The sequence below is a fragment of the Gavialis gangeticus genome, unplaced genomic scaffold (genome assembly GCF_001723915.1).
Source record: "Gavialis gangeticus isolate Ggan-Ray unplaced genomic scaffold, GavGan_comp1, whole genome shotgun sequence".
Classification (NCBI taxonomy): Eukaryota; Metazoa; Chordata; order Crocodylia; family Gavialidae; genus Gavialis; species Gavialis gangeticus.
The window spans coordinates 142,699,136-142,713,034 of NW_017729032.1; the positions used below are offsets into that span (position 1 = coordinate 142,699,136).

General features: G+C 40.9%; 1 protein-coding gene across 2 annotated transcripts in view; it reads right to left on the bottom strand.

The window, feature by feature from the left end:
* RASA3 (RAS p21 protein activator 3) overlaps window positions 1–13,899 on the bottom strand; it is a 266,603-nt gene that overhangs the window by 7,917 nt on the left and 244,787 nt on the right. Inside the window, exons 19-22 of one of the 2 annotated variants that reach the window (XM_019524666.1) lie at window positions 7,264–7,370; window positions 5,300–5,382; window positions 1,575–1,783; window positions 660–763 (exon numbers count right to left, since the gene is read on the bottom strand). In XM_019524666.1, the coding sequence (XP_019380211.1) occupies window positions 660–763; window positions 1,575–1,783; window positions 5,300–5,382; window positions 7,264–7,370 (503 nt within the window). Of the gene's footprint in view, window positions 1–659; window positions 764–1,574; window positions 1,784–5,299; window positions 5,383–7,254; window positions 7,371–13,899 lie in introns of both variants that reach the window. The other variant, XM_019524665.1, reaches the window with a different exon arrangement.

Below are 13,899 nucleotides of genomic sequence, written 5' to 3' on the forward strand. Positions count from 1 at the left end.
TCTACAGCTCTCTATATCTACCAGTCTGAATATCTCCAGCTCTGAATATCTCCATCATTATATATCTACACTGCTATATATCACTAACTCTGCATATCTCCACCTTCATATCTCCCCTCCACCCTACACTAGCATGCATTTTCCAGTTTTCCAGCCCCATTTTGCTTTTCATTTTTAAACATTCACGGGCTCAGGTTTCACTGATGCACGTGAAGCAGCTAAGGGAAAGAAACTGTTTGAATCCAGCATGCTGTTTGGAATTGAATCGGAGGCATGCACATGGTTTCTAGTAATACAAAACCTTGTTCCCGCTGAAATCTCAGCTTGACCACTGCTGCTTTACAGGATCAGTAAACTTCTAGTTAATGCACACTTTAACTTGTCAATTCAGAGCATGCAAACTATGCTCTTCAACTATTTTAGGATTCTGTGGTTGAGACCCTACCTCAAACAACTGTTTAATATGTGCAAATAACTTTTATACAGATTATGAGCTTGCACTGTGCACCAAAAATAATTCTCACAACTTCTTCTGTTGCCTGAAGACAGTTAATGAATGACGACACACTGGTACACAAATGTATGTCTGTGGAGCTGGTCTAGATTCATCTGAAGCATAAAGTAACTCAAACTAAGTCATTTTCTTATTTTGTCCCCACCTTGCATTTTCTCCAATTTTGGCATATACAAGTTGAAGAGGGAGTAGATGCGTTCAGTTTCTCGATCTCCATCTATGTCTAGCTGTATATTCGCTGGTAGGCCACTATAAAAAAGGATAGAAACAGGATGGTTCAAGACTAGTTTAAAATGTCTTGTTTCACAGCATAAAAGCAACACTTCAAACTTAACAAGCCTGAAAGCATGCATCACTCCCAGGTTCAAAAATGAGAATTCATCAAAAAGGTGCTTGGCTGAGTGTCCTGGAGCTTGTAAAACTTCCTAACACAGACCTGCCTGACTGATGACAGTTCAAATTCCCTTTGCACTGCCTATTCAGTACACCTTACATTGGACTAAGAAGAGAAGACTTGGTAAGAGCACAGGTCACTTTATTGAAACAGTGAGACAGACTGAGAAGATAGCTAAGTCTCTGTTCAAATCCTGGCTTCTAGGGCCAACAGCTACTGATCTGTTGGATCTGTGAGGATGACAGCTCTCCTTTAGGAACTAAACTGAGACCCTCAACTGTCTCCATACAGCCTATGGAAAGCCCTACAAGCAGGAATGATATTCAGTCACAATCAATTTGAACTTAGCTTGAAATGCAAGTCTAGACAGAAGTAAAAGGTTGCTATCTTCTGTCTAAATAAATTTGCAAGCAAGTATCAGAAAGAAGTCTGTCTGAATGTGAACCCCAAATCTTAAGTATTAAAACTGCCTACAATTCAAACATACAATACAGCGTCCTGTACTGCTAGACTGCTATTGCTGCCCCATGCCCGAGAAAACAGATAATTTTGGCCAGGATCTGTAGAGAGCAATTGAGTTAGGAATGAGAAGACAATGATTTGGTTGGCGTGTGACAAGTTTTTTACTGTCCAAAACCAAACAAGCAGCATTTGACCAGTCCTTACCCAGTGCAAGGGGTACAGCCAGGAGCATTATCTGCAGTAGCCTTACAGCACAGCCAGTGCCCATTGAGGTATGCAGAAGGGTGATAAACTGTGAGACGTTTCTTGTTGCACTGGCTAACTTTGGTAAGGATATCGATCCAGTCCTTGGCCTCAACACAGTTATTTGCCTGAATGTACAGGACTCTTTCAGGCTGAATCACTTGGAACATCTGAAAAAAGGAAGCAAGCCACAGACTGAATTATCAGCTTGTTTTAACTGAACACAACAGCCAATTTAGAAGACCAGCCAGTAAAGGAAAAAGTTTTTTAATGGTATAAACTTCCAGTGTACCAAAAGGTGTAGTGTACCAGTTAGCATATTTACTGAGGAACATGCAAAGGATTTCTTTTTTTAGGTTACAGGACAAATCCCAAAGCAGCACCAAGTCCTATTAAACACATGCGGATCTGTGTATTGTCAGATTACATCTTTAGGTTAAACAACAAAGCTTAGCACTGCACGCAACAGGCTAGTCCTGTTCCTGCAGGAGACCATATACAAACTACTAAAATTAACTTGCTTGTTGGGCTCCAAGTGGGCTTTGCAGATGGCCTTGGAGATGCTATTTTAATAAGGCTGCAAGCTCCAGCTTTTGGAAGCCTGACAGAAAACACATGGAGTGCTGAAAGGAAATGCTGTTCAAGGGAGGATGGAGAGGTCATGTTTGGACCAGCCTTCCTGACAAATTTGCTTTAATGCTATCATACATTATTTCATCACACGCTTTGTTTGGATTTTCTTTTTATAACCATCCATGCCTAACAAATGTAGCTTCTAAAAATAACAAGAAAGAAATAGCAACTGTGTTTTCTGTGCCTACTTAGTGGTGGATTAGTTGCACAAATTATTAAGCACTTGTAGTATTTTAATGCTTAGATTAATCAAGCCTGGGTACCCATGGTGATAGATGAACAGTCCCTGCCCCAAATAGCTTATAATCTAAGAATCAAAGTCAGTGTTTCAATTGTTTTTATGCCCCTCTGGCCTCTTCCAAAGGCAAAGTGTCAAAGCATTTCCCTTCACCTGATTAACTGACACCTGCTAATTTGCGAAGGATTAATTGTGGTAGAAGGTAATGATTTAACTGTAGCACTGGAAAGGCAAAACAAAGTAGATTACACAATTTTTCCAAATGTCTGGCTGTCACCAGTTTTCCTTTCTATTGTGTCCTCCTGAGTGTCCTCCCCACCCCCATTAAAATATGCACACCACTGTTTGTACATGGCTTTGAAGAAAAACCCTTACACTATGCAGAAGTAATAACACTCAGCAGATACAACTGGCCTCCTAGTATTGCTTTCCACCCCCCAGCTCCTCTGTTTTGTTTGTTTTTTTAAGTATAAATTCACTTTTATGCATTTCAATCAGACAAATCTTTGTCCTCAATTTAATACCTCTGAGCATCAAAAACAGAAGTCTTTTAAAGTAAGCTCCCCTGAACGTATATAGGATTACTATTTATTCCCTTTATTACACCATAAGGTATATGCTCTTGGAAACCGAGTGGGAATATACTTTCTAATTCACAAGTGGGCCTTTTCACTTAAATTAAGGGAGAGGGAAAGTTGCCTTTGACTTTTTCTCTGCATTGGGTATTTTTATTTTACTACCAGACCTCAGTCAAAATGATGCAAGATTAATAACTAGTACTGTGGTGATGTGGTAGTATCCCTTTTTTAAAAACTTCCCAGGATAAAACTGGTAATTTGGGGTGAAAGGAACAAAGCAGAGAACTATCTAGAGCATGCAGCTGAACCTCTTCAATGCAAAAAACTGCAGGAAAGAGAATTCTAACACTCTGCTTGGGTTAATGGAGTCCTGTACATTACAACAAAGTAAAAGATTTAAGAGAGATGCAGTTGCGTAATGGGATACCAGTCCTAAGTGAACTAACACATGACAACTGTTACTGAGAAGCCAGCAGTTCAGCCAAGAATTTCAAGTGATTGCAAGACCTTTTCATTCTCAAAAAACACCAAACAGCAGTTGCTCTTTAAGCAATGTTCTCAAAAGACCAAGATGGTATTTGTGTTAGGAAAAAAAAAAGCAGCACATTAGCTTTGCAAAGCCAACATAATTGAAGGCTTGTCTTCATGGCAGTGTTAAGTTGAGTTACTTGTCAAGTGTTGGCCCTAACTCAAGTCCTGTCTACACACAACCCCCCCTTAATTCAAGCATGGATCTGATTTTAACTTGAATGGGCTGGTCTGTCAGGCAGGGGAAGGCTGCAGTTTAACTGTGTTCAACCCAGCAGCTGCCAACACCCTCTGTGCAGCTTGGAAATTATTTTTTAGCATGGCTTCTCATGATTAACTCATGAGGTCCAGTAAACTATGTAGGGAAGACATTCCCTCATGGAGGGTGAGCTTAAGTCTACTCCATCTTGTTACAAACACCGGCAGACAGACTGAGAAATGTTATGCTTCTCATGTTACAAACAGGGAAATACCATTGAGACAAGTGCAGGACTTCAATTTACTTGGCCCCTCAGACAGAATACCATCACAAAAGTCCAGTATCTGGTCAAAGCCTGAACATTACCCATCTTGGTCTCAGAAGCTGTGGAACTGCAGAAATGGGGAGGGCCATGAGATACTAAAAGCTGAGATCCATGACAATTTCTGTATAAAAGCCTGTTTTAGGCAATAAGTAGAGACAGAAGAATTAAAAACCTCTAAGGTCTGTACAATGGGAATCACAGGACCTGACTTGGCTTTTTCCTGTTCTGCTGCCCCTGTTTCAACACTCCTGAAAATCACATTTCTGGGTTTTTTTTCTGTACACCAGACAGTATCTATGGCAGATATGAATGTAGGACGAAGTGCTTTGCTTATGTATAGGCTACAATTGTCTCGGTTACTTTTAGTAAGTTTCTTGATTTCTTGCAAAAAAACAATATTCAGAGAAACAGATAAAATGTTACCTACTGAATATCATTCCCTCTTGGAGGTATCGCCTCATGGGGGTTAAAGATAGGAGGATTAACACCCCTGTTCTTATCTAGGGGCCAATAACTCTCTCTCAACCACATATCCCATGAACCTGTATGCTGTCCCCTCTGTGCGAGTGACAGTGTGCATCATGAGACTCCTTGAGTTTTATTTTCATGATTTCTATTATTTTTGTGGCAAAACTGTAGCCTCTCTTGTAAGAAATGTGGCCATCCCATATATGAGACAGCAGAAATTTCATACCATATCGGTATGCTGGTGTACTATAAAAGTTATGTTGGTATGGGTATGGGAATACTCTCCTTGCTTACATGCACTATTATGCCTGTTGCTTCTGCACAATTTCTGTATTTTCAGAAGTTATTCTAACTGGTAGATTATTGCAAGATCACATGTTCCTTCAAATATTTAAGTCGTTAATTCTTCCCATGTCTCAGGTGCTAGACTGGCAGAAGGGCAGACAGTAAGGTGTCTTCGCTACACCAAACTACACAGCTTAGATTGCAGTGGGTGCCGCAGATAACTAAACCCCAGTAATGCTGACAAGGCTCCATTAAGAATCTGAATGGGCAGTACTTTTGGAAATCCATGCTACTATATACAGACCATGCAGCTGTAGTTGTACATCTTTCAGTGGAAATCCAACACTGGTTACAAAAAGGAAAAAGTTGATTTGGTGGTGGCATAGTACCCAGAGAAATTAAATAAATGAAAAATGAATATGACCTACTTACGTTTTTCATTTTAAAGGACTCCTCCTCCAATTTTTCCACAGCAAGAATGTTTTCTATTGGAATGCTACATAGAGGATGATCACCTGCAGCAAACAATCACAAACAGAAGCAGGATAACTGCTCAAGGCTTCACTCTACCCTATCCAAAGCCCTGATTGGATTTCTAGGAAGGAGAAGGTCAGTGTGGCTGCAAAAAAGCTAGCTCAGCGGGGTTTACTGGTAGGCCTTCAAGGGCTCAGTGTTGCAGCTAAAGCAGAGATGAAATTAAGGCAATGTGTCTTGCCAGTCAACCTCTTAAAAAAATTAAACATTTCAGCAGGGTAAAGTATTTCCTTTTATGAAGTGGCAGAGAAGAAAATCACTCTCCTCAACTCTGGTGACGGAGGATGGTGGTGATGAGGTAAGACCTCAAAGACAAGACAGCGAGAGTTAAGTAATCTAAAAAATTACTGAGATCCTCCAGGCTCCACTAACCCTTACTGCTTCCCCACCATATATGATAATTGTTCTCTATGGTAAATCAAATCTAGCTGGAAGGTCCCAAAATAATCTCACCTACTAGTAAAGACTATTAATGAACAAATATTTGCAAATTCAAAGCATGTGTTCAAGCCCTGAGCTGCTCCAGTCACTTGTACAAATGGACCTAATTAACAAAAGCCAGTAAAGAGAAACTTGCTTTCAGGAATCCTGTAAATGAGTGATAATGAAAGCAAGAATAAGAGAATTAATCTATTTGTTCTCAGAAGAACAAAAACATAAAAAAAAGCCCAACAAAAACAAACCAACAAAATAACAAATGAAAACCAACAGTATTCCAGTAGTTGCATTTAAATAACCTGCATCCAATACATTTAACTTTATCTGAGTGAAATATCAAATACCAACAAATGAGGAAATTCTGTGAACTGCAGTTGGATTTCTTCCACAAGACTAAATTTGTGTATAGTGACCATAGGTAGCATTTCCCCACCCCCCTCTTTCTGCATGAAAATCAATTTATATTCATTTATTCCTTTAACAGGGGTAGGATGTGTAACAAAGCTGAACAGCCACTGCAGAGTCTGAGAAGTTCCATTCAAATTTTTAAAACAGCTTTACTTTTGAGTACTAATACTGTATTCAAAATTTTATCTATAAATTAATGCTCCCATATCAAGTTTGCAGACTTGACATAGAAGAATGCAAATCAAAATCTAGCCCTTAAGTGGTCTGTTACACAAGTGCACATACACACAGCGCATGTTAACAGAGAAGATACTTTAGCGATTTAATCAATAAATGTACCCCAACAAGCACAGTGCTTTAATGCAGAGGTGTCACAGATATGGCCTGCAGCTTGGATTTGGCCCATTAAGCCCTATCATCCAGCCCCCGGTGCTGCCCGTGTGTCTCAGAGTTCACTCACAGGCAGCATGTGGGGTATCCTGGATGGCTCCATATACAGCGCTCACTCCAGCTTGTCTTGGAGTGGTGGAGCCCACCATATGCAGCACAGCCTTGGAGCATTCACAGCAGGACCTTGCAATATATGGCACCCACTCCAGGACACATGGTAGATCTAGCATGCAGGGCTGGCCTGTGGGTACAATTCAGTCCATGTATGGACCCTGTACCACTCATCCAACCCATGGAACTGGATGAGTTTGCTGTCTTGACTTTAATTCATACAGTTCAGTTCACTGCATCTGCCCTTTATCAAATGACTGATATTAAGAACAGAGAGAAAGGGAAGTGAAGGGGAATGTGACCTTAAATTCACTGTATCTGCTCAAATACAATGCACAAACTATTTTCTATAGCTGCACACACACAGGAAGAAACTTTCTTTTTAAATATACTGTAAGTAGTAGTTTATGATGAAACTTTCAATAGTATTCTTTCAATTCTAACCAATCATTTACCTTTTAATCCCTGCTTTTATCAACACAAAGTTAGAAAGTGGAGAGGCAAACCTTTGTTACCTTTACTTTTCTGATAGGTAAATTCATGGTTAGTCAAGCGGAACCATCTCTTCTTAAAGTTTTTCATACCAAAGCGTTTTCTACCTTGGGCTCTTTTGATCATGAACCTGTTGCAAATGAGATAACAGTTTGTACATAAATGCACTGTATAACAATATCCCATTGTCAAATCCAAGAAAACACACACAATACCTGCAACATGTGGGGCTTTACCTTGACTAGAAAGAATGGGCAAGGTTTTGTAGGCTTAAAGGCTAGGTACAGACATTCAAAAAGTCTGAGGCAGAATTGATCTAAGTTACGCAGTTTTCTGTAAGTGATGCAGTTTAGATTGGTAATTTGCCAATCTAACATACACTCACACTTTCGTTGCGGTGGGTGGGGAGGGGGGAAGCAAATGTTAGAGCAGGTTCCACCATTTTTAAACCAGTGTATGGGCATGTCTACATGTGCTTAAATTTGTTAGTTAAGCCTGTCCTTTTTTTACTAGGCTCAACGCAGTGGAAGACCTTTCTCTTGATGCACAACTTAAACAGGAAGTTGATTTAATTGGGTGACTTGCACCTTAGATTCTTGCCTACACTGCCACTTAATTGGTTAAAAAAAATCCAGCGAGGGGTGCTACCTTGTATCTAGGCTAAGAAAAAGGGCTAAACTTAGCTAGCACACGTTCACTAAGCCTGACCTAATGCTACTGCTTTTCCTATGCAAGACAGTTCCTTAGAGGCTTTAAATAAATAGAGCCTCTTTAGTGCAGGGATTGTCCAGATGTGCTATAATCACTCCCATGATCTAGTAATAGAAAACTCTGAATGCTGTGTAACTCTATTTCCAATTAACAGACTAGCGCTGCAGTCAAGAAATCTGCGTTTTCTATCACAATGCAAATTAATCTGTTAGAAGCTGCTAACTTTTCCATTTATCAAGTTACTCTTTGTAATCTCAGGTAGAAATTAATTTAACAAAGAACTATATTATAATTCCTGCATACCTAACTGCTAAATTAACACACAGGTTACAAAGTAACTTTGACATTCTGACAGCAATTTCATAATGCTCTACATAACCATTAGTGAAAAATACGAATGAGAGAGGAAGTGTTTCATGAATAGCTACTTTACATATCATACCAGTGGATTCATTGCCACAGTGTATTAAATTGGGTAGGATAACCAAGAAAGTAAAAACTACTTGCTATAAAAGTAGTTTTTAAAATCAGCAGAGAGTACCGTGCAGCACAGAGAATATACACAAAATGGAACTAGAACACACTGAGAAACTGGAACCTTGGAATCTTCTTTCCTGATGTTCCATCATCAGTTAGAAACAACTGGATTATGTCAGACTGAGCCCCAGGTCCCGAGACATGGAGACCAGAATCAAATGAAGCCTTCCTTCTGCAAAGCATTTCAACGTTAATGCCCTCTTGCCACTGCACTATGCATGGGATTGCCCTGGTCCCTAAAAAAGTGCATTTTGACTCTAAATTTCTTGAGGCAGAGTCATAATATAGTTAGATTATGGCAGGGTTGGATTTGTATCTTAGGCCCCTGCTACATTACATTATATTACACAATTAACAAGTTAATGATGCAACAAATTTAGACTGGCCACACATGTAAAGTAAGACGTGCTACAAATGCAAAGTAATTATGACAATTCTTCTTTGGCAATCCCCCACAGTTAAGGATGATTGTCTTATCTGTGTATCCAAAGATGGCTGATAGGGCCTATCCAGAATTGACAGACTCAACTATGGCTTGCATATATGTTTCTGTGTGGGGTGGGTGGCGCTGGATTCTTGATTTGGTCTGCAACATGCCAATTCTGCCATTCCTGCTTTTCCATCTCCTGTTGCTGTCGTGAGGTTTCAAAGTACAGAGATCCCAGCAGCAGCAGACTCTTCCTCCATTTGGGGTGGTCCTGGGTGACAGTCTCCCATGAGCTGACACTGATACTGCATTTTAAGTTAGCCTTTAGGACGTTCTTGAAGCACTTTCTGTGCCCTCCTCTTGAGCCTATGCCTTTGCTGAGCTGAGGGTATAAACTTGATTCGGGAGTCTGGGAACGTCCAGATGACATGGCCAGCCTAACAAAGTTTATGTTGGATGATCATCACCTCAGTACTCATGGTGTCTCCTTGCAGGAGGATGCTAACATTGGTGCATCTTCCTTCCCACTAGATTCAGATGATCTCCCACCTGCAGCATTGATGGAACTTCTCCAGCAACTTTAGATGTCTCCTGTATGTTGTCTAGGTCTCAGCTCCATACAGCAAGGTAGGGATTGTGACTGCTTGATAAACGATAAGCTTGGTTTCAGATTGGATGTTGCAATCTTCGAACACCCACTTCAGGTGCCCAAAGGCTACATTTGTGGCGATGCTGGATTTCTTTGTTGACATCAGCCTGAGTGATGGCTTCTGAGGCACAGGAAATACTCAGTGTTCTCCAGAGTCTCACCATGGATCTGGATTACTGGAGCTGGGGACTGATTCATTAGGAGCTTGCTGGTGGAGGACCTTAGTTCTTTGAATGTTAAGCGTCAGTCCTCCTTTCTTGTATGCCTCAGTAAAGATGTCAACGATTGCCTGAAGGTTGACTATTGAGCGAGCACACACTACGGCATCATCGGTGTATTGGAGCGCAATGACTGAGGTCAGGGTGGTTTTGTTTTTGGGTCACAGTCAGCTGAGATTAAACAATTTATCACCCATTTGGTAGTTTAGCTCCACTCTGGCTGGAAGCTTGTTGGTGGTCAGATGTAGCATCACAGCATGGGATATTGAGAAGTGTGTTGGAGCGACGACAGCCTTGCTTAACTTCCATTTTAACCTAGAAGGAATCTGTGATAGATCCATTACTGACAACCACAGCTCACATACCATCATGGAGCAGGCAGAGAATGGTGACAAATTTTGGTGGGCATCCATACTTCAGAAGGATCCTCCACCACACTTCTCAGCTGACACAATCAAAAGCTTTTATGAGGTCAAAGAACGCCATGTAGAGAGGCTTATGTTGTCTCCGGCATTTCTCCTGCAGCCAGTGAGCTATGAAGATTATATCAGTTGTGCGTGCCCTAAACCCACACAGATTTCAGGCGGAGCTCTTCAGCAAAGGTTCTCACAATGATCTTCTCTGTGGTGGACAGCAAGGTAATCCTTCTGTAGTTTCCACAGTTGGACTTGTTTTCCTTCTTGAAGACTGTCACAATCATGGCATCTCTGAGGTCTTGTAGATTTCCTAATCATTCCTAAGGACAACATCCTTAAGATGAGGGCATGAAGTGGTGATGTGAGCTCCTTGGCTCCTTGTTTGAAGATTTAAGTGGGGATTCCATCCACTTCATGTGCCTTGTTGTTTTTCACCTGCTTGATGGCTTTCCTTACTTCGTCAAAGGTTGAAGGGGTTCTGATTCTGATCATCTCTGACTGGGTGTTGCAGGATGGAGCTAAAAACACTTTCATCAACAGCAGAGTCTCAACTGAGATGATCTTCAGAATGCTCCTTCCAATGGGCATTGATAGCTCCCCTTTCCTTGATCAGGTTTTCTCCATCCTCAGGTCTCAAGGGGGTTAGCCCCCAGGTGCTTGGACCATCAATGGCTTTGGTGACAGTGAAGAAAACATGCTTATCATGCATTTCAGCAAGATGTTGAATCTTCTTATCCTTGTCTTCCCATTATTTGTTCTTCATATTGCAGGTCCTCCTTTGGACCTCTGCCTTGGCTCGTTTCAGATTTAATTTCTTTTGCTTGGGGTTGGTGTTGTTTTACCAAGCACAGGCGGCCTTGTGCCTGTGATCAATCAACTCTTGGATCTCCTGGGCATTCTCATCAAACCAGTCTTGATGTTTCCTGGTAGAGAATCCAAGCGTCTCTTCACAGGTGCTGATGATGGTAGCTTTGAGGGCACCCCACATGCTGCTGATATTCTCCCATTGCTACTGGGTCACCAAAGGGCTTGAAGAATATGCTGGAAAAGCTGTTTTCATGGAAGATGCCTGTGCATGACTTCCTTTACTGTGGAGAAGCTGCTGTACATCAGCTTTCACATGGCTCTTGACAGAACGGGACCTTGATCTAATGGCAAGGAGACCAAGGTGTCTGGAGGTATCACTCAGCTGCAGCCTTCGTCTGCCATCACAGCCACTGAGATACTAACATCATCCACCTGCTCTCTATTGAGGGCTTGTAGACCCATGACTCGGGACTGGGCAGACTTATTACAATGGCGACCTATACTCAACATGTCACAGCACCATCAAAGAATATATGTGGCTTTTAAGGAGGGAAACCACTGCCATCTGCTGATCTCACCACATCCTGGTGGTGCTGCCATTGCTTGGTCTGCAACTATTTATTTGTCAGAGTTACCCTACTTATTTCACAGCTAACCTTTCCTGAAGGCTGTTTCACTATCTGCCACCTGTGGATGTGCTGGGTAGTAGTAGAGCTCTGCCCCATAAATCACACAGTTAACTGATTAATAGTGCAATAAATTTAGACCAGCCATACATGCAAAGTAATAATCACACCATAAAAAAATCCAGCTGTAAAAAGAGCCAACCAGCTACAAAGTTAGTACTTGAAAATGGGTAACAACTCTATAGTTGCTTTCTATTCAGCTTCAAATTTCAATATGTAGCAGAGCTCTTATAGAACTAACTAAACCAGAGATGCAAAGTATAAGCAGTGGGCTTACTTCATCCAAGGCAGTCAGACAGTAATCCTGTTGCTTACAAAGGCTTATGCTATGCATCTCTGATTTACTTAGTCTATAAAGTGCAAATCTACCCTGCCTTCTGCCTAACTTCAGACTAACACAGCTAACTACCTGTCATAATTGGAACATATCTTTTGACTGTACAGAGTTTTGTAATTGTTATGACTGATAACAACTGTCTGTTACTATGAAGTCTGGGCAATAACTGTTTCATCCCACTCTTGCATCTTGGATCACATGAGAAAAGTGTAATGGAACTATGTTTAGCTATGGTTCCAAACCTCATAAGACAGAACCTTCAATGTTTTGTTACTAGAATTTCCAAATGGATTTGGCTATCTACACTGAAGAATCAACTGCTCATTAGGTTCTTTTTTTCATGTGGACATCTTTAAAAGTGACCAACAAGCCTGTACGGGGTGCATCTATATGTTCATTAATGCACTTTAGGTAATATGCATTAAATCTAGTACCCTCCATTGTGAGGTACTAGAAAAATGTGCATTATCTTATTTTAATGTGCATTATCTAAAGAGCATGTTTTTTTTGTGATGCTTTAATGTGTATTAAAATAGGCTAATGTGCATTAAAGCACATGTGTAGATGCATTGTTCTGAAAAATCCATTCCCTTTTAGAAATCTATGCTCAATATTCTGAAACTGACAACACATTTCTAATCAAATTCACCCTACTTAATTTAAAACTATACCTTTGATAGCCTATCAGGAGCACTGTTGAAATTCTTGGGCTTCCACAATTTTGGAAACAAAACCGAACATTGTGGGCATTTTTACATGTGCAAGTGCTGCAGCACCAGGCACTTTTAAAAGTGCTCGGCGCTGCATTGCTTGCAGTTATATAAGCAGCAAAACATGCATCGGTGCTGAGAAAATGGTGGTGGCACACTTCTGAACTAACACACATAGAAGATGTTTTAGTTCAAAAGTGCGCTGCTGCCATTTTTTGCGTGCAGACGTGCGTTTCACTGCTTATACAACTACACATGGTGCAGCGCAGTTTGTATCAGCTTGCATGCAGAGCAGACTTGATTAATCGAGCCTATTCTGAAGCAGTGGATCTCTGGCGCATTGTGGGACAAAAAGGTACGTCTATAAATGCCCTATGTTTTATTTCCTGGGTAAACAGGTGAAAAGTAACAAGCACCACAAGCAATTTTAAGAACAATTTAAAGGATCATCTTGTTCCTCATACTTGTGTAACATTTGGGCTGTTGGTCTGAACAAATGGGCAAGAAACGAGAGAAAAGCATTCTGAGATCAAACTCATTTCCAGGCGAATTGGCTGAAGAGACATATTATTCTTCCCTTTTTGTGGTAGATTTGAATTAGAATCTATTTCAGCTTTGCTTGGGAGTGTGGGTGTGAATATCTTTCTGGCACGTGAGGATGGGAATGAACAATTCCAATTCTTTTCCCTTTGGAAAGAATCGGACAACTATTTGTTGAGCAGTGATAACATGCTCAGAGACAGCAAAGAGCAAGCTGGCAGTTACCTCACTGGGGTACTGCATGTCCATTTGAATGCGCACACCCCATACATAGAGATTTTTTTTCTTTTGATAAAAAGCAGACTAAGCCAACAAAACAAAAAGCACAGTAAAGGCAAACAAACTCCACTGATCAGCCAAGCAATTGTTCTGGGAAAGAATCAAACTAAGGGAGTCCAAGTCAGGTTTGTTAAAAAAAAAAATCTCTATGTATGGGGTGTGCGCATTCAAATGGACATGCAGTACCCCAGTGAGGTAACTGCCAGCTTGCTCTTTGCTGTCTCTGAGCATGTTATCACTGCTCAACAAATAGTTGTCCGATTCTTTCCAAAGGGAAAAGAATTGGAATTGTTCATTCCCATCCTCACGTGCCAGAAAGATATTCACACCCACACTCCCAAG